Genomic DNA, 20,515 nt, shown 5'->3' with positions numbered 1-20,515 from the left:
AATCCAACGTCGACGATTGCGCCAGGCAAGGCACGTGCGGGCTGGATGGTTTTCATGCGCAGATGGGCGTCCAAGAACCCGTCCCGAATTTCTGATGTTCGCAAGCCGAGTAGCTGCGTAAAGAAGATCAAGGGATTGTGAGCCCACCGCATACTGCCAGTACCTCCGTGCCTCAGGTTAAAAGTACCTTGAGGACGTGCTCGAGAAAGCGGGACGGTCGCCCCAACAGCGGGCGGGCAGCCGCCTGCGTGACGTCCTGGTACCAGTGAAGAGGGCTGAAGTTTGGAGAGGTGTTTTAGGCGCAGTTCGCTTAACACAGGACACGAAAGAGAGACACGGACGCAGCGCTCTCTTCTGTGTCCTCCGCTGTGCCTAAATAAGCTCGAAACGATATAGCGGCTAAATTGCCGATGACGTCGCCGTTCCTCGCACGATGGTAAGCTTTTGTTTTCGGGCTGATTGATCACAATGTAGGCACATGGGGAGACCACGTAAAGTGGGCAGAGCTTTCACTGGCAGACAACCCCAGGCCCGTCGCTCAAAGATGCAGAGACGGCAAGGAAAGAAAGTTGGCCCCCTATTACCACTTAATGCGGCATGCTTAAATCATGTCGAATTTCCGAAAGCTTATCTCCAAACAATTTCAACTAATCTTGTATTAAGAGCACCCTCGTTGTATATATATAGCGTACGTCCGCAGTTACTAAGCACACACGCGCGTCTTTGTAGCGCAACCTACACTACGCTACCTTGGGCAGTCGTCGCGGGGTGATTAGTTTTGCCCTTGAACGCTGTAGGTCAAACCACACCCCCTTCCGCAAGCGCCCGGCACTGAGCAGCGGCCCGATAACGGGGAGAGATAAGCGGCAGGGGAGAGATAGGTGAGGAGGGAAAGGAGACGTGCGCGGGACCCGTGCGCGGGACGTGGTGGAGGAAGGCGAGGAGGCCGCCGCCGCAGCGATAAGCGCGCGCAGCGAAGGAAGGCCACGAGGTCACGTGCGGTGCAGAACCGTGTGGGATAGAGGAAGGCGAACATCCAGCTGTGGTCCCTCGTACAGGGGCGAGGCTTAAACAACGTCGGGAGGCGAAAAAGAGGAAAAGCGCTACGGTTGCGTACACCTTCGCTACCTTCGTCTTACGCTCTAGTGTGAGCTTCCTTCACTTTTTTAGATGCGAAGCATCTCATGCTCGGGGCTGTGTCCCTCCCTTTCTCGTCGTTGTCCGCCATCCGCATCCCCACTGCGCATGCCTGGCCAGGCACCGCTGATGATGATTGTGACAGGATGCCCCTAGTGATTGGCCAACCGAAAAGAATCCATCCCTCCCTCTTCATTGTCGTTGTCCGCCGTCCGCACCCCACTGCGCATGCCTGGCCAGGCACAGCTGATGATGATTGTGGCAGGATGCCTCTAGGGATTGGCCAACCAAAGAATCCATCACGAGATAGCTTCGCGTTCAACCACCGTCGTCATCTTCCCGTAGGGGAACCCTGAGTACCACAACCCCACTGCGCATGCCTGGCCAGGCACCGCTGATGATGATTGTGGCAGGATGCCCCTAGGGATTGGCCAACCAAAGAATCCATCGAGATATCTTCGCGTTCAACCACCGTCGACATTTTCCCGTAGGGGAACCCCGAGTAGTATGCGAGGCATTCCTCCTCTCCTCTCCGGGATTGCGCAACGAATGGCAACACCTGCGGCTCCGCGCGCGATAATGCGAAGCAGCTTAGGGTTAGAGACGCGACGGTAGCCGTTGCATACTCCGGGGGCGCCATTGTAGCTCCGCGGTATGAATGACACGCGCGCGCGTTCCGCTCCCCTCATTCTTCTCCCGCAGCGCCGCGATAGAACTGAAAACTAATGGGAACTCTAGTAGACCCCATGGCTGCTTCGCATACTACTCAGGGTTCCCCTACGGGAACATGGTGAAATTTTTTCTATATGAAAAGAAAGATGTTAGGTGCAGGAAAAGGTCGGTCGCTTTAGACAAGAAAGAGGGAAAGAAGAAAACTAAGCTAGAGAGAGGGAAGTAAACGTTCATTGTGCCCAACAAGGGAAAAATGGAGCAACGAATGATCTACAGTGCTATAGCGTTGATTACCTAAGGTAGGTGGCGTCCCTACAGTCCAGGATGCCATGGCCTTCAGCTGTTCGCCTGACCCTGATCACCAGGCCGCGCTGGCACTTTAGGACTTCGCTGCACAGTAGGCTGCCCCGTTGATGGCCCCGGAACTTTTGAGAGTTCCTTGATACCCCTGCACTCCAACACTATATGACAGAGAGAGTTGGGCGTCCCACATACATTTCCAGTTGTTACTGCAGAGGCTGGGGGGAATCATATCAAGTTGTGTGAGAAAATAGAAAGAATTCGTGAGTCATTCAGCTCTGTGAAGATGTATGACCAGCATAGCTTAACTATGCGCTGCGTGCGTCCCCATTACCACTACAGAAGATAAGTTAAATTTAAAATGGAGCGCGGTAACTTGCCTTGGCGACGGGACCGCCGCCCCGAGGAGCTGGAGGAAACTAAACACGCAAGCGCTTGGAACACCGTCAAAGTGAAGGCGATGCGAGCGTTAACATGGCCGACGATGGTCGCACAGCTGCAAACCTTTGAGAAACCTTTGCTACGTATACCTGTAACACTACTTATTTGAAAATGGGGCCTATTTAAAATTAATCTACTCGAATTGGATATCAAAGTGACAAGACGCATAAACGCGACGTCTAAATTAGTGTTCTAAACCGCGTGGGACTGATTGTCACCGCTTCCTAATAGAACAAGTACGCAACGCCACGCGATACAGAACGCCTCGCGCTTCAATGACGAGTGACCTTTTATTCGCAGACATAGAAGATACATGAAACCGTAGCCGCGTAAACTCCGCTTTAAAAAGGTCAGGTTAAGTTAAAAAATATACGTGATGAGCTCATAATACGCTCCCATGAGAACGCACAACCGGCGTATGTCACCAGCCGACGACTTGCTGTCGCTGCACTTTCTCTCGGCGAGACTCGTGGTTGCAGTATAGAAGGGCTTATCCTCCGCGCCAGCTTGCTACTTAAAAGCGTCTCTCCTTATCTGCTCGTACGTTCCCCGCCAGGCTATTTGCATTACAAATGTGGTCCTGAGCCCAGAAGCAAGCTTCACAGCGCTTTTTTCAAATGCTGCCACTTGTTTTTAAATTACGCCCACATTACCTTCGAAAATCAACTAAAGACGAGAAGAGCGGCCTTCGCGTCTTAAAGCTTTCCGGCCTGAATATGAAGCGCAAGAGCTCGTCCCGTCCATTATTTCGCACTCAGTTTTGTTTGAGCTTCCAAAGGAGAGAGAAACACAAAGAGAGGTGAAGAAGAACAACAACAACAAAAAGTATGCCGTGACGTACTTCCGATCGAGACACGTTCGATGCAGCATTTGAAAGCCACCTTTGTTGAGATCCCGTTCAGAGAGACGCTTACTTTGTAGAGCTGACAATATGCTCCAAAAATGCCTGGGATTAGAAACAAAACACTCACCACAGGCATAATCGTTTTGTCCACGGGCGGTTCTCACAGACGCAGAGGCGACAACTTATCGACAGAAAGAGGCCAGGTGGGGTTCTGGCTTTTCGCATTGCCGTTGACGAGATAAAATATTCATGCCGAATTTACGGCTCTTTGTGTGTCATTCCTTCAACATATTTAGTATTAAATAAAATAACAGGCTCCATTCGGTGGTCTGACATGTAGCGTTAGTTGGACTAACTTATCAATTCATTTTTCTACATTAGGTAAATTTTTTAATGCGAAAGCATTACCTGGCTCATTAGGCGAAAAAGCCGCCGTCCGCGACCCGCGAGGCTTAAATATCCATGGGCTGTGGCGCGTTACATAGCGCGCGCTCCAGAAATAAAACAAAGAAAACGAGCGTGCGTTGCTAGGCAACGCCTGGTCACGCGCAGAGTCCCACGTAGAGCCTGCCCCAGAAAACACCTAATTACACACTAATCTTTCCCTTTACTAGCAGTAAAGCTCATTTTGTTTCTCTCCCACAAAAGAGGGCAAAATCATGGACCGCCGCGTTGTTAAGGAAGTGGTGGCACCACAGTAAACCGCGTAAGCATAGCTTCCGCAATTGTAAATTTCTGCTATTAGGATGTGCAGATAAGAAAGCGCGCTTCAGCTCCCGCCACAACATTTCGCTGTTGGAAAGCATGCTTTGCTGTTTGCATCGATCTCACTTTCATTGACCGTCGTCCTCAATGATAAACTCAAATCAGATTGCAATTGTTCGCGGCACCTGAGGCGGTTCGACTCGACCCCGTCGGCTGGAGGGCAGTGAAACCCCGCGCTGAATCATGGGAAGCAGCCCTAAGCATTATTTCCCTACTGGATCAACTCGACCTGCTAGGGAGGGCCAATTAAGTCAGACGCCATAGCCGCTGGAGCCCACTGCATGGTTCCTCTCATCTCTGAATTCCCTATGCCCGCGTTTTCCTTCAACAACCTCGGGTGGTCGTTTTAAGCTTCACCAGGCCAGCTCTCGCCTTCGCAAAGACTGCGACTGTCCAGAAGATATCCACCATGTCATCTGTGTGTGTCAGCGATATGATACACCCAGGCTCTCTTTGACAGTGACTTTGGGCGAACTACCCACATCGCGTCTTACATTGCCTGATGTGCTTGGTCCCTGGTCATGTGCTAAAATGGCCTCACGTGCGATTAAAGCGTTTCTCAGCTTCCTCCGCAGTTGAGGACTTATCAACGCTGTTTAACAGTGATGAAAATCGATGATGCATGTGATATAGACCACGTTCCTCCTCTTTCAACTCTTAATTTCTGTGGGGTGCCAAAGTGAACATTTAGCGGGGGGGGGGGCGGTGTTCGGCATTGATGCTATGTTAACGCTATACGTGCCGTGTTCGCGTGTGGTTACTCCGTGGTCTCAGAACTGTGTTCAACTTCATGCAAACATTTCCTCGAGTATACTTTAACATTTCTTTTTATACCGAACTACTGAACTGGGTTCAGACTCCAATTCTCACCTTTCTTTTTCTTACTTTTCCTTCTTTTTTCTTTCCTTCTTGTTTTACTTTTCTTTTTTTTTCTTTTTTTCACTCGTTTCATTTTTCACCTGATGTAGCATGTCAGGCCCTTTGCTGGACAAACCTCGTCAGTATCCTTAAACTACATTCTCTCTCTCTTCAACAACCTTACGTAACTAAACTTATTTGTGTAATAACTGATTCTAAATTGCACTCTTCGTGGTATCATCCGAAGTGACCCCCCGTTCATTGAAAATTCGGCCTACTAGAGTGGCCGCTGTTTCCAACCAACTTCGACTGAAAGTACAAGTTTAACACCGTGGGTGCCCCAATATTGACAACAGCTGGTGCGCCGATAGGCATGTTGTGCCAGAAGTCGTTTCGAATAGTCTCCCATAGGCATAGTGTGCCTTCATGTTCACCCGTAGAACAGGATGCCGCCGAACATGCAGGAGCCTTAATTTCGGCTAACGTGCTGGCATAGTCCGTATATGGTGAATGCCGCGTGGCATTGACGAAGCCACGTTTTAAAGAGAACACCTTGTGATGCTCGCTCGTGACACGTGCGGCATGCAGAGGCGTTGGCACGTTGATCGTTCGATGGCGACGCTGTTGTGAGTCAACCAGCGTGGTCATTAGATGGCTCTGGTCACGTGGCTACTCGCTCTGCAGTCCATTACTAGATGCCTGGCGTACCCCTGGGGAGCACCCGATTCGGCCTGCGACTCGATGGTTCCTCAGCACCCGTTCGCAAGCCAAGGGCGCGCCGAGGATTGCCCTTATGACCTGGAGCAAGAAAGGTTCTCTTACGCCCCGGATGACAGCATGGAAGGTAAGATTTTATGTTGGCGAAGCTGGAAGAAACAGCCCTATTACATTTCTCTCGAAACAGTTTTCCGGCCAAAGCAATGCAGGTAGCGTTACTGACCAAGGCAAGGAGGAAGTTGGACATTAAAACAGCGAGAGATTAAGGGGCTAAACTGTTTCATCATGATACAATAGGAACTTATTCCGTGTTATGGTAAGACCTCCTCGCTTTTGGCGTTAAAAGGCGTGGAAGTAAAACGGTATCAGTATAGTTTGTTGTTCAAGGACGTTAAAAGCGTGCAAGGCTGTCACGCAACCTCAAGCTCGTAGAAGGCCATATTCATTGAATTCGTTGTGTACCAGTGCTGCTTAACGATGATTAAGGGCAGAACTGCCCCAGTATTGAAAGCAATATAAAAAAGTCCAACTGCGGTTGCACTATGCTTTATTTGTAGCGCACAATGCTATTTTAATGCGAAGTCGCTCATTGAGCGTAAACGGCGACATCCCAGAAACCGGCACATGAACTCCATTGGCTGCGACGCGTTATAGCACGTGTTTCAGAAATAAAACGGCAAATGCTCGGGCATTTAGAGAGGGCGCCGAGCTTCCAACTCCAACCGCTTTTGCCCTTTCACCCTGCTTGCGCAACAGTCGCCTGCGATCTGGGGTGCTCTCAGCGGGCGCAGAACTCAAAGCAATATCTGCAATCACAGTAATAGTGATATCTGCAAAGAAATGCCTTTATGCACCGTATCTTGCCATCGTCATTAAATCACACGAGTAAAGTTAAGTCGTATTACTCGACCACCAGGGTCAGTACGGAGACGTCAAGTTGACGCAAGCACTCCTGTCGGCCCACTGTCTTCGACTTAGTGAAGGACTCTGGAAGAACTAAGGACTGGCCATCTCCTAATGAAGAGACTGTGGCATGATGGCCCGGACTAGGGCTGTCTAAACAATATAGTTCTCTCTCCCTCTCGACAACGTACTGCAAAGGCTGCATCGTTAACAAAAAAGTCGTTCACAGGGTTCTATCGCGTACTAACAAATATAACTTGTGATTGATTCGAAGTTGAGATATTTATTTGGCAGGGACCGGAAAGCTTCCAGCGTGAGGGATTAAGTTGAGGGTCGCCTCGAACCTTGCACGCCTCGGGGTAGGTCAGCAATGGGCCCGCGAATGAGGGTCTGTTCAATGTTCTCTTTAACTTTCTACTCACGTGAGGATCTATTAACTGATTTGCAAATAAGAATGCTCAGTGATTCGTTTCTCAGGTCCTACTTTAGTGAACGCAGAAGGTGCCATTTCTGTCACTGCACAGCGGAACGTTTCTGTCCCGGTTCTTCATTCTCAATGATTCGGCGACGTTGGCGGATTGCTTACGCAGAGCGTTTCAAACGTTCATTCACTTCACGGCACGTGTGTAGGTCTAAAAACAAAAATTGGCCGCGTATCTGCTCCTTTCGTTGAAAATGTCGTCAAAAGACGGTAGTCTTTGTAGACATTTGCCAAGGAAATGCCCCCCTTTGCTTTCCCGCTCACCTCTCATGCTGTTCCTGGTATACCGTCGCGCTCATCCCAAGGTAAATACACTAAAGATTTGCGCAAGGCGATTTGAATTTACCGCGTTCCGCTGATACAGGCCGGGCTCATCGATGCCAGCGCTGCAGTACGGCGGAGACACACGTAAATGGAGGCGGCCGACTACAAGGTTTATAGAACCTCGTGGCCGTGCTCCACGTGCGTTCCAAGCAGAACGTGGAACCTAGCTAGTGGAACCTTTCGTTGCGGTTGCTGCGTGATTTTTCGTATGCCGCCAGTAGGCGGCGGTTTTCTGCAGTAGATGTAGAATATCATTTGCTATCGAAAAACCGAGCACCCAGGAATTTTCTAATAAAGGAGCACTGTAAACATCCCTTGCGTACCAATTTCCTGTCTTATGTTTGCGTATTGTCTTGTCCTTGTTCAACAAAGTTGACAAGTATGAACATATAAACCGGGCTTAGACGTTTAAATTTGGCTGTGAGTATATAAGACTTTTGCGCAGTAAGCATTTTACTTTGGCCGGGTGGCTGAATCGAGTTACAGACAGACGGGCAGAGAGACAGACAGACCGACATACGGACAGACCAAAATTTCTGGGTTTAAGTAGCCCAAGAAAGACTATCGTCTTTAAAAAGGATTCTTCGGTAAACAACGGGGAAACAATGCCACGGTGCGTCCTCTGCAGGTCGCGCGTGCCTAGCTGCATATATGTGCTACTTGCACGAAACGCCCCTTTTCCGCCATGGCCTCGGGCGGTCGTATTCCTTTGGGAATGGCAGGCTCCACTTGGAGAGCTGTTCGAGCGGCGACCCGCCTTTGCCGGGCAATAGAGACACGCATGGAATGCTCCGTTGGACTTCAGTTGTTGTCTCGCTCTGAGCCCTCATCTCAAACGGTTATTTCGCGCGTTCAGGATTTCGTTTTGGCGAGAACGCTTGCCACTTGGCTCTTTCATACGATGTACCCGGTGGGCTCGCCTTCTCCTCTGTAAAAGGGCCTTGGAACAACACTACGATCACATTTTTTTTTTGTGTGTGGAGTGCCGTTCCGATACTCGTTTAGGTTTCTCATGGCTTTTTGATCCATAGTGACCAAATCGTAACCGGATCGGCCTCGCGTTGCCCTGTTTAAGTTCCCAGAAGGAAGCGACGATAGGCTGTGAATGCTGCCCAGGCCAGTGAACATTACCTCAACATCACGTCCGTATAGTACTTCCTTGTATCGCCGGTTCCCTTGAAGTTGTCCTCAGACATGGGAGTGAATAGTCAAACGACCTCTTGGTATTTGGTATACAGCAACGGCTTAGTTTTGTATGCTAGGGAATGAAATCGAGGCATCGATCAAAATTCAACGCAGATAGCCTTGCTTTGTCTGTGTGAACGGGCAAATTTTGGACTGTCTGTCTGTCTGTCTCTGCCTCTCGGTCTCTTTACTTCTTATTTTATTTCCAGCCTCGGTTAGGTCAAAATTCCACTTGCTTTTTGGCCAATTTATTTATTGCCTTTTGGCCAATCCGGTATAAATCGGCCATACTTCGGCGGTGCCGCGGTCAAGGCAGTTTGATTTGCATTATTTTGCCTCATTTACTGTGTCTGTCTGTCTGTCTGTCTGTCTGTCCGTCCGTCCCCCGAATTACCCGGTAATTTTCACCGATCATTATCCCAAGTCCCACGAGAGAGAGAGAGAGAGAGAGAGAGAGAGAGAGAGAGAGAGAGAGAGAGAGAGAGAGAGAGAGAGAGAGAGAGAGAGAGAGAGAGAGAGAGAGAGAGAGAGAGAGAGAGAGAGAGAGAGAGAGAGAGAGTAGTTGATTGAATGGAAGGAAAACACAGAGAGGTTGGACTGTTCGTATATTCTCTGACCTGCTACTCTATGTCAGGGCGGGGGAAGGGGAAACAGAGCATAGATGGAGGGTGACAGGTACAGAATGCCTGTACATGTTCACTAGTTCACCACAGCGTGATCGAGCTACAACCAGCTACCAAACCGCTGCTTTTTAAGAATGCCAGCACTGCTCTGAAGGCCTTGTTTGAACAGTCCCACGGTTACTAGGTACCACATGGTAGTGCTATGGTACCCATGGGTCACTAGTAAGTGACCGGTGGATCGCGTGGCCTGGGGAAGGGGGATAGCTGTAAAGGGTGAGGGGACAGAGGCTAGGAGGGAGAGTTGTACAGGTGGGGAGAGAATGAGGCGAATAGGAGAGAGTGACGAAGAAGAGGGCAGAGGGATTTACGAAATGGAATGGTTAACGTAGCGAACACTGGAAAAGATGGGGAAGGGAAAAGGAATGGGGTGGTAGGGTTACAAGGGATGGAGTATGTTGTGGAGGGGTGAGAGAGAGAGGGGCGTCACCTGCAGGGTAGGGGTGGCTGGAACATTACGTCTTAAGACATCATTTGCAGTGCGGCGCTCAGATAAGCGGCTAATTTATTGGGTAGCATTTTTTGGCAAGCATCGTGGGGTTTTCATGTTTTCGAACCAAATTTCATCCGCGCCCTTTCGTTCCGCGAGAAGCCACTAGCGGCGTATGTGTGGCTCTTATAATAGCGAATGCGAAGACGGAGTAAATATCGGCAACACCTTCCCCAACTACTATTACTGTTGGCATGGTTCATACCTGTCAATATTCCTTGTCGCACAGGTAGCCTTGGATTCATTCGAGGGGGAAAAAAAACCATGTACAAAACTAAGCCCCACAGTGCTATTGTAGTTTAAAATACGTATTGTGAGTTAGTTTCTGAAAAAATAGGCAAGAAAGACGGGCGCCAGAATGGAACGAGCGAAAGACAAAAAGAAGAAAACGTATCAGCACCGCCCCGCCAGGCACGGCCGCAGAAAGAGAAGACGAAATCCCTTCAACTAGGCCCGTCCCCAGATGTGGTCACGCAGCCGGAGGGACCCGAGGCTGAGTGTTCCGGTTGGCGGGAGTGTTGTATAAATATCAAGCCCTTTATTTCAAGCGCCCTCTTTCAAGCTAGAGGATAGTTGGAGAGGATGAAACGTGCAGCACAGTTTTCAACGGCTTTTAGAGCATATGCGAGTGATTTAGTATTATAGTGTTCAAGCTAAAGAAGGAGTTTTAAGTCGGCTGGTGCCATGAAGTAATTTCGCTTTAGATAGTCCAACATGCGGTTAGAATTTGCGGTAATACGCGCTACGAACCACAGTGGTGGCTCAGTGGCTAAGACGTTGGGCTGCTGAGCCCAAGGACGTGGGTTCGATTCCCGGCGGCGCCGGCCGCCTTTCTAATGGTGGCGAAAAGCAGAAACTCCGGCGTGTTCGAGATTTAGTCTATAGCCCTCCATAATTAATCTATAGCTCTCCACTACCACGCCTCTCATCACCTGTGTCGCGTCGGCGCGTTAACCCTATCAATAAATAAATAAAAAAAATAAATGAAAAGGAATAAGTAAAAATGAAAAAATAAATAATTAAATAAATAATTATTATAAAAAAATCAATCAATAAAAATAGAGCTCGTGGACAGTCATGTTCTGTGCAGGAAATTTTATCTTTTTCGGGGTTAGCTGCAATTTTGTCCAAAAGAGATCAAGGGAATTTTCGATAGACACAAAAAATTTTAGCCACGGAATTAAAAAAAAAAGTCAATAAACCGAACCTCCCATCATTCATTCAAAACGCTACCTTGTGTGTTATAATTTTATGTCATGAATAAATTCCCTTAAATTTGTTACTCCAAAACATGTTTCTGCTTTTTTTTATACGGGCAGTTTCAACATAGAGCATTAGCATGCTAGGTAAGCGTGCTGCTTCGCACAAAACGATAAATGCGTGTTATTGTAAGATTATTAAGCTGCTGGAATTTGGTTCGCGCCAACATTTTAAACAACTTCAGCGTCCGCAGATCCACATGAACTATCAGTCAGCTAAAAAAGAGCAAGCAGGGAAACGTACAGGGGTTTCTTGAGAAACCTGCGGGGAAAACTGCTAAAAATAGGACGTTTCTGCATCTGGAAATGGAAATTATTCTCCGCGATACGGAACATCACTGGAAGCAGGTACGCGGCCAGCCTTTTTTTTCTTACCCCTGCGCGTAGTCACCTGCGAGGCTTCTAAAGCACATTCCTTTTCGTTACGCGGCAAAGATGGAGGCCGTCATTTTTCATCACCCAGCGTTTTCTCGGTATAAAACGGCGCTCGCTCCGCTACCGGCTTGCTTGGAACGTCGGATTAGGCTTGGCAAGATGAACGCGCATGCGCGGCCGCGTCTGTTTGCGCCCCATGTTCAACGGTGAGAAAAAGCAGATGCTCTAAAGCAAGAACGAAGGCAGCACGTGTATTCGCGTTTTCATTAACAACCCGGTAGAAAACGCACCGCGGAATAAATCCCGCTGGTGCGCTCTGCTTGTTCATGTCTCCACTCTCTTCGACTTTAAGGTTTTCGCTGTAAGTAATCGCAGACAGCAGACAGAAAAAAGACCAAACATAAGGAAAATAGGAGGAGTTTTATAACGGAATAACGTCCCGAGTACCGCGGGATGCTGTATACCTCTTCGAAAAGTTCACCCTTGCCATACACGAGAAAGTAAACATGAACAAACTGCTTTGAGAAATCTTAAATTTTTTTTCTTTATTTACACTGAGCTGCCCTACAACGAAAAATTGCTTGCATAGGCGCAGCTCGGACGAAAACCATCCACGTCCCGCCCCTCGTCGTTCCAGTCATATTCAATTTATTCTTCCAGTAGTATACCGCTGTTTTTGGGTAAAGATTGCTTAGGGAATACTACCTGTTTTCGCTTATTCTTTATCGAAGTAAGGAAGGAAATACACGTTCCCGCATAAATCCGGCAACATTTAATTCAAAATTCCCTGGAAATAAACATTCCAAACCAATATGGCTTAGCTGGCCTTCGAGTCTCTGTTAAGGTTTCCTCTGCTCGGACGACAGCAGGAGCTTCGAGATGAATAAATTAAACTTGAAAAGAGGGCAGTTTAAAAGAAAAAAAGAAAAAGAAACGAACTTGCGGGTTCTTTTCGGACGTTTCCAAAAGCACAGCCGATATAACACGGAAGAAATGGGCTATTACTTAGCATGACAAGCAAAAGCGATGCACTGCGTTGGTGGATAGCGTTCTGCTAAGCTGACTTTCAAAGCACGCGAATTTCTAGGAGCTGCATGCCTAGCCTAGTATTTCGCCCGATTTTATGCGATGTGCTGTATCCTGAGACTCCTTGCGCGGGTGTTGAAATGTCGCGGGAAAAAAAATGTTCCGGCTGTTTTCCACATCTAAAAAAGAAAATCTGGGGCACACCTGACAACTAGGCAATTTTTCCTTCAGTTAACTTGACAAACTTCTGTAATTCATTTGTAAAACAACTGGGCCATCCAGGAAGAATCTGTTCCCAACGTTTAATTCCTTCTATAACCCGTGGACAAATTTACAGCGAACCAAGTGAAAAAAATCGGCTAGTGATTACGATACTCCCTAACGCGATGTTTGGGCGCAGCAGCAGCGCCCTGAGGCAGCACTTACTCGTGGGTTCTGTCGACGGCAGCGATGATGAGCCTCTGCGTCGGCAGCGCGAAGTGCGTCTCAGGAAGGGACCGCGAACTGCGTCTTAGGAAGCGAACGGACATCATAGTCACGCGCACGCCCCCCTCACGTTTTCGCCAAGCGTCGCGCCATCGAGCGCCTCGTGCGGGCACAGCATACTGCCCCCTCCCCTCCCCCACCGAACACTTGCGGAGAGCGCTGGCTCGCACCGCCATGGCGAACCGCCCTCGCCTCCCAATTTCGCGACACTCTCCTCCTTTGCATCATTCGCTTTTTCTTTCACTCGTCGCGGTCTTGCCACCGTTCACTGGGTTACGCCGACAACACGGCTCAGCCCAGAGACGGCCGCCAAAGGACTGCGCCCTAGAAAGAATATCTGGGGTATACCAGACAACTAGGCAATTTTTCCTTCAGTTAACTTGGCAAACTTCTGTAATTCATTTGTAAAACAACTAGGCCATCCAGGAAAAATCTGTTCACAACATTTAATTTCTTCTGTAACCCACGGACAAATTTACAGCGAACCACGTGAAAAAATCTAGGGCGAAATTAAACTAGAGTTAAACTGGCTCTCTAACACTGGTACGATTCGGACTTTCCACATCCACCACATACCTTCCAGCAAACTGGCGCTGCAATAAACGCAGCGGCAACGTGGTAACTGTTCGCATGCAGTACAGCTAGTTGTGTGTTTCACGTCGCTGTACAAGCGTGTCCGTACGGTTGACGGGTGAGGCAGCAGCTGTACGCTGCGCCGTTAGGGCTCGATCGGAGACCACGCATTGCCAGACGTCACCCACTCTCGCGGGGCCGTGCAGCAGCACGAATCAATAAGCGCGCAATCGCCTCTTTCTGTGGCCCTTCTCCCTGTGGTGGCTTTTGTAGAGACGTGTATGCGTGTTGTCGACCCCATTTGCCGGTGACATCGTGGAGACAGCTAACGGTTAATCGGCCACAAATGAAAATCGCTGTCTCCCGCCGGGAAAGTGGCGGGCGCTGCCCGTTCCCGCCTCCGACCTCGTTGCTCCCAGTTTTGCTCTTTTTAGCTCTCAGAAAGCTGGGAAGCAATGACCGCCATGTCTCCACGTGTCCCAGGCAAGGAACTAACCGCACGGCGCTCCAGCCCGCCCATACTGTCGCTCCCCAACCCACAAGGTACATAAAAGAAGGTGGGGGCGTAAGTTCCCGAGTAGGGGAAGACACACATCGCCCCTTTATTCTGTCGACACAAGAAGACATAGGGTGGCGGCAGTTGTTAAGCTTAATCGCCTCCTGTCCCCTTACCGTTTGCTCTTGAAGAATGAGTGTGGAAGTTGGAAACCTTCTCCTCGAAGTTCGCGCATCACGCGGGCTTATCTGACTGGCGTTGACTTGTTTCGTCGAATGCGCAGCCGAATCTCCTTCTGACGTCGTTGTGGGGGTCACCGCCGTTTGTGACTTCTATGACGGTCCCAATCGATCTCGTCCCCGGAGTATTAGGCGAAAAATTTTTGTTTTCTTGGTCTCTGCTAGTTTCTGTACATTTTAGATTGCGCACGGACCGCTCTTCCCCTCGCCGTGTCTGTGGATGACCTGCGTCTGTGGATGACCTGGGGATGACACAGTCTGTGGATGACTGTGGAGGACGTGCCACGTTGACGCCCGTGTCTCGCTGACCCTATATGGAGGCTGCTCAGTTGATAATGCCCCACAAGCGATATATGCTTATACTTTTCGATATCGTTATGATAGAAGGGCTTTTTGAAGGAATAAATTAACAAAATAAGCAGTCCAGAACGCGAAAGCATAGGGGAATAGTTTAGGTTTCTTTAAGATTATATTAGAATTAGCAAAGTTAAGCTTTTTTTTATTTCTTGTTAGGAAAGAAAGCTGGCGCCCCTGGGACCACAGCCTCACTTAGGTCGTTATGCTGTCGCTATACGTTTCATTCATTTGTACCTTGTATTGGCTAACAACGTGATATTTAACGCGCGCATATATATTACACGTGCTTTCACTAAACGTCGGTTGTGATTTCAACGCCTGTCCCGTGTTGTATACCCCTCTTCTTGTCCCCCGGGCTGTTTCAACAAGATCGTGTTAATCAACTTGCCCAACTTACCATCCTAAATTCTAAAGATACATTTTTTACTGGGATAAAAAATAAGAAATACAAAGCCGAGAAAAACGTATAACACGTATCCATTCAAGGTAGGATCATCGCATAAGAGGACGTGGTTGTAGGCCACACCGGAAACACGCATACGAAATCCCAGGAAACTGGGGGATTAAAACGGTACTGCACCAAAAACCAAGCGGCTACTGTAGCCATACATTATATCAAACACCAGTTAAACTATGCAGGAAAGCATATATATATATATATATATATATATATATATATATATATATATATATATATATATAGTGAATCAGAAAATGGGAAATGAGGGGCTCGGTGAAATATGACAGAAAGTAAGGGTTGGCAGTCAAGAAAACCTCGGAAAGCAAAGGGGATGTTGTGGTGGGTCATAGAAACAGATGAAGAATTTTTTGAGTCAGAATATATATATCGGGGTGTCAAACTGAACCCGAACCCGAACCGTTATTTTTAAGCCCTCTGCACGTGAACCGGAACTGAACCAAAACGAGAAATAACGCTTACCGGTACACGACTAAATAGTTCAAACATCCATCGTTGATAACGTGTGGTCAATGTCATTCGGGGCTTTTCCCTTCCACGCATCATCAACTTCGCAATCCCTCGCGCACTTTTCCTTTTCAAATTAAAAAAAAAACGAAACGTTGCCTTCGCGGTCGTAACATCGGAAAAACGTTGTGCACCAATACTGCAATGGTATGTGTCGTCTGGTCACGCAAGAAGGTTGCAACACCGACGTTGCCCTTCCCACTCTGGGACTGTGAAGGGGCAATCAGGCAGCGATACTGCTGCACTGAGCATCGGCCAAGGCTGATACACTAAATTCCCCTACTTCGTGCGCCTCAAAAGTGCTGAAATTTTGGCAGGTTGGAACGTAATCGTTATAATCTAAACAGCTCGACGGATGTGACACAGGGAGGAAGAGACGCACACTTGCGCTCACTATAGCGACCATATCTTTTAAATGCAGAGCATTTCAGTAACTCACGATGTCACCCGCGTTGACGTCCGTAGGCGTCCGTAGTCGTAGTCCGCACCCCTCCCCCTACACTATATAAAAAAATACTATCCGGCGCCTGGTTTCGATCCCTCGACCCTGCGGGCGGAACGCAATGTACATGGTGCTCTACCCACTGCGCCACAAAGCCGACACAGATTGGGAGGCTACGAACGCGCCTTATATCCTTGACTCATTCAAATTACTGCTGACGAGCGCTCTCTCGTCAGCAGTTGCCACAAGTGAAACAACATTAACGTAACGCAAACTACTTAACGTCGTGCGCCCCCGGAAATGCTCTGCATTTGATCGTGCCCCTCGCGAGGGGGATGTTTCACTGCGTCGCCATGCGAACAGTTTGCCATTATAGTTTCCGCCCGCTCCGGTCGGTGTCGCCACGGTTCAAACCACGGCAGGGGAGCTGCGCGGGCGTTCGTTGATCGGCGTGCGTTCCGGCGTGGTGGTTTGATTTTTTTATTGGTTAGCCCATCGGCTTTATACAAGCGAGGCGAACCCCATGCAACAAGAAAGAGATAAAAAGATGGCGAAGGGGGCCACGGAGAGAAGTTTCAAAGACACACAACAGCGGGACACCGCCCGGGCCCGGCAATGAAAATACAATCAATACTACAACAAAATATTTCTTTGTCAGTGAAGAACTAATTTACAAGTGGTCGGCGGAAAGAATACAATAAAAATAAACTATAAATGGCAGGAATAATTAATTTTCTTTTTGCGGAAGTGTGCATGATGGATACGTACGACTACGAGGCGGCCTAAACTTAGGCTGCGTAGCCTAAGTGCAGAATCCATGCTGTTATAAAGACCTTAATTATTGCTTCACTTTACCGTACCGAACCCAAGCCCCCAGAAAGGCCCGATTGAAACATTAATATTTCGACTCGGGCCCAGGCCCAGCACGACCAGGGCCCGGGTGAAAGTTAGTCGACCCGAGCCTGGGTCGCGGGCCGGGCCGCGGCCGGGCTTCTAGGGTCGGCTCGAGCCCGTGCACACATATAGTGCACCTGTTATCATCACGTTTTACCACATGTACTTCAAACTCCTAAAGTTCCACGAGGCTTCTTGGTACCGTATACAATGAGTACAGGCATCGCTGGTTTCTAACTCGAACGACTTAGTACCTAATTGCAAAAATGTCTGAAACAGGAGACACGTGCCAATGCAAAAGTTCGAGCGTCATTTCGAAATTCGAGAGATTGTAATCTTTGGAACGGAAAGGTGTGCCCAGAGTTGTGCACCAAACGTTCGAGCTCACAGATTCCCACTATAGTCTTTTGTACTATAGTCTCCTGCACAGGAATGTCTGCTCTTCACAAGCGGATGGAACGCCCTCTTGTGTGCGCGTGTAAGTCTCCGGGGAAGTTTTTTTGTAGATTGTTTTGGTGTCGGGATGCAGGCAGCGTTGACGCGGCAGCAGACCCGATGCCGAAGGGGCCGCAGCCCGTGGTCGGCGATATTTCTCTGCTGTGTCTCCTCGTATACGCTTGGCCTGAGGCGCTAAATGAACCACGAAGACAAAGCGCACCTTGCCTTATTTGAAAAGAATTGCCTATATTAACTCACTCAACTCTGTTATGGCCTCAAGGACGTTGTGTTCACCACAAAAGATTAGAAACGTCGAGAAACGTCCGAATTTTCCGCTGTACATTGTCAGCAGCGAAGTAATAGTCAAATAATGAAAACAGTGTTAGCAGCGTGTTAATTCCTTGTTAGCATTCAAATGGTGCAATAAAACAGAAGAAGAAACATCAATAAATCCCACAGTCATGCCTTTTGGCGGCATGTTCACGACACAAAAGCTGGGCGAAAAAAACACCGGGCCATCTCAACTACGTGAAACCTGGGAAGGGGTGAAACCTACAGTGCATAAGTGTATGATGCGGTTTTGGTGATGTGGTTTCAATGTATGAGGCTACTTCGAAATTATGATGAAGTGTATAATGCGGTTTCGATGCTGAGCGCTTGACGTCTTAGGCCTTGGTGCCTTGGAGCTTTTGCTTACGGAGGTGAAAACATTGGGGGGTAGAGGTATACAGCTTTGCTGTAAATGTCTCGTGTCTTTGAAGCTCGAAGCGTTCTAGCGCGAGTCGTTGGAAAACGAGTCTCCCGGTGTTTTAGTACTGTGACCCCATGAGAAGCCGACAGCCCGAGCCCCTAAGATGCTTCGACCCTAAAAGTGGCCGGTAGGTTTTCTTTAATTATCTGGCCCAATTGATTAAACGTGACTTCAAAACTTCACCACTTGTTTTGTAAAAAGCAGTATTGCGAACGAAAAAAATTGTATGTGGTTTTTATCGTGACTTAAGCAACAAAACTTTTTTTTCGCGGTTCACTACTAATTCAGGCCCTTGAACCGGTGCGCGAACCGGTTCGGCGCGGGATTTAGTGGAACCGTAACTGAACCGGAACGGAATGAATGATGGGTGCGTTCATTTCGCTCCGGTTCAGTTACGGTTCCACTAAATCCCGCGCCGAACCGGTTCGCGCACCGTTTCAAGGGCCTGAATTAGTAGTGAACCGCGAAAAAAAAGTTTTGTTGCTTAAGTCACGATAAAAACCAAACACACTTTTTCTTCGTTCAAAATACTGCTTTTTTCAATGTGTGTGTGTGTGCGTGTGTGTGTGCGTGCGTGCGTGCGTGCGTGTGTGTGTGTGTGTGTGTGTGTGTATGTGTGTGTGTGTGTGTGTGTGTGCGTGCGTGTGTGTGTGTGTGTGTGTGTGTGCGCGTGCGTGCGTGCGTGCGTGTGTGTGTGTGTGTGTGTGTGTGTGTGTGTGTGTGTGTGTGTGTGTGTGTGTGTGTGTGTGTGTGTGTGTGTGTGTGTGTGTGTGTGTGTGTGTGTGTGTGTGTGTGTGTGTGCGTGCGTGTGCGCGTGTGCGCGTGTGTGTGTAAATTCGGGAGAAATTGTCACAACCCCTTTCCGGCGAAACATGCGCCGTTGTCACTGCTGCGAAATTGGAGCCCGGGTAAAAATAACGCTTCACACCCAATCCCCTGCTAAGCGCTATAGGCTTTTAAAACGCTTTCGCCAAGCTCTCTTAATGAGATAAAAAGCAGCGGCTTGGGCGCTTCGTTCCGCCTCGCAGCCCGCTAAGCCACTCGAAGCCTACTGCAAAGCTAATTAATAGCGGCGTGCTTTGGACACTAAAGGGGGCTCGGCCTCGTTGAATCGCCGCGTTGCAGTGGTGCTCAAGAGCCGGGGGGCTATGTTCACGGGTTTCCTGGTGCGGGCGCTGGACTCCGGAGGCGAGGGCGTGGGCCGTTTCGTGGAAGGCGTTGGCATCATCGCGAAGCAGTTTTGCTCTGCTGTGACGCACGCGAACGCCGACGAGAAGTTCGATGTGCGCCTAACATGGCTGGCTCCCTCGTCCCGGAACGGGAAAGTGCATTTCCGGTAGGTGATCCCGTAATGCCGTATTTATTCGAATATAAGGCGAGCTTTCTATTTATCCAAAATCCGTAGTCATAAAGTCATACGGACGCCGCCTTATATTCGAAGACATGACGATGTTTTTTACTCTTCAAACTGCACCCTCGCCTTATAATAGTGACCGCATTATAATTGAATAAATACGGTATCCATCTTAATTGACGCGATAGTCTCACTGCTGGTGTACCGCGAAGCGTCAACTATGCCTTACTCGTGTAGCGGATAAACAGGCGTATGATACCGCGGCTAAGGCTGCTTGTTAGACCCTGTTATAAGTGATGTCCTTCGCTTCCTCGGACAGCGCCTGAAGCCTCGGTTGGTGCGGCGACTTGAAGAAGTGGGGAAGGCGGCTGAGGAAACAAAGTACAACGTTTTCTGCTCTTGGAGCTGGTGTCTTCGCCAGGGAGATTAACACTTTCCCCATTTCTCCGTACTTCTCTTATTTCTCGACGCACTCGTCACGGTTCACCCTTCTGAATAACCGGACGTTGCGCCAAGCACGATATCACTAAAAGAATATGGCGCAGCTTGTACAAGTGGAGCGAGGATAGAGAAACAGCAGATCTGGTGGCCCCTCGCCATTCGTCGGAAACACGGTGGTTGCACCTGATATGTATTTCTGAAATTACCACTGAAAGTTCTCGATGTCTGCAGGACTGGAATGTTTTTTCCGCAGCCTTTCACATCTATCCCGAAGTAGACCGCGTTATCACGCACTAGAACCTGAGGCAACCTGCTTCGCGAACTCGGCCTCTGTGCTCCCCATTAAACTGTTTTCTTGTTTTCTTTTTGCTAGCTCCTCACGTGGTGCAAGTTCATGAGCAAGCCTGGACGACGCCACGCCACCGGACTAAGTTCAAGCTTAAAGGGGCCATGCAGACAAAACACAAGTTAGGTTCATTCGAAAGATTGCCTCGTTAGAATCATACTGACACCACTTTTAAAGTAAAATTCGTTCAAATAAGCTACATATTTAAGAAATAAGACAATGGCCTTGCGACCCACTAGCTCATTTCCTGCAATAG

General features: G+C 48.7%; 1 protein-coding gene across 1 annotated transcript; it reads left to right on the top strand.

Annotated features, from left to right (window-relative positions):
- Positions 1-5,668: 5,668 nt before the first annotated feature.
- LOC144179762 (putative defense protein) lies at positions 5,669-19,458 on the top strand. Its single transcript, XM_077708200.1, has 2 exons — positions 5,669-5,861; positions 19,244-19,458. Exons 1-2 carry the CDS (start codon positions 5,669-5,671, stop codon positions 19,456-19,458), a joined length of 408 nt encoding a protein of 135 aa, XP_077564326.1.
- Positions 19,459-20,515: the final 1,057 nt, after the last annotated feature.

Source organism: Haemaphysalis longicornis, unplaced genomic scaffold (genome assembly GCF_048455015.1).
Source record: "Haemaphysalis longicornis isolate Haplotype H1 unplaced genomic scaffold, Haemaphysalis longicornis Haplotype H1 scaffold_4, whole genome shotgun sequence".
NCBI classification, from domain to species: Eukaryota; Metazoa; Arthropoda; class Arachnida; order Ixodida; family Ixodidae; genus Haemaphysalis; species Haemaphysalis longicornis.
This window is presented reverse-complemented; position numbering and strand designations above follow the sequence as displayed.

What these genes read in the sequence shown, in the direction of transcription:
- LOC144179762 (XM_077708200.1), top strand. Translation starts at nt 5,669, where the DNA reads ATGGCTCTGGTCACGTGGCTACTCGCTCTGCAGTCCATTACTAGATGC. An exon ending in CCCGGATGACAGCATGGAAG is followed by an intron (nt 5,862 to 19,243) that starts GTAAGATTTTAT and finishes GCCGCGTTGCAG; the next exon opens with TGGTGCTCAAGAGCCGGGGG.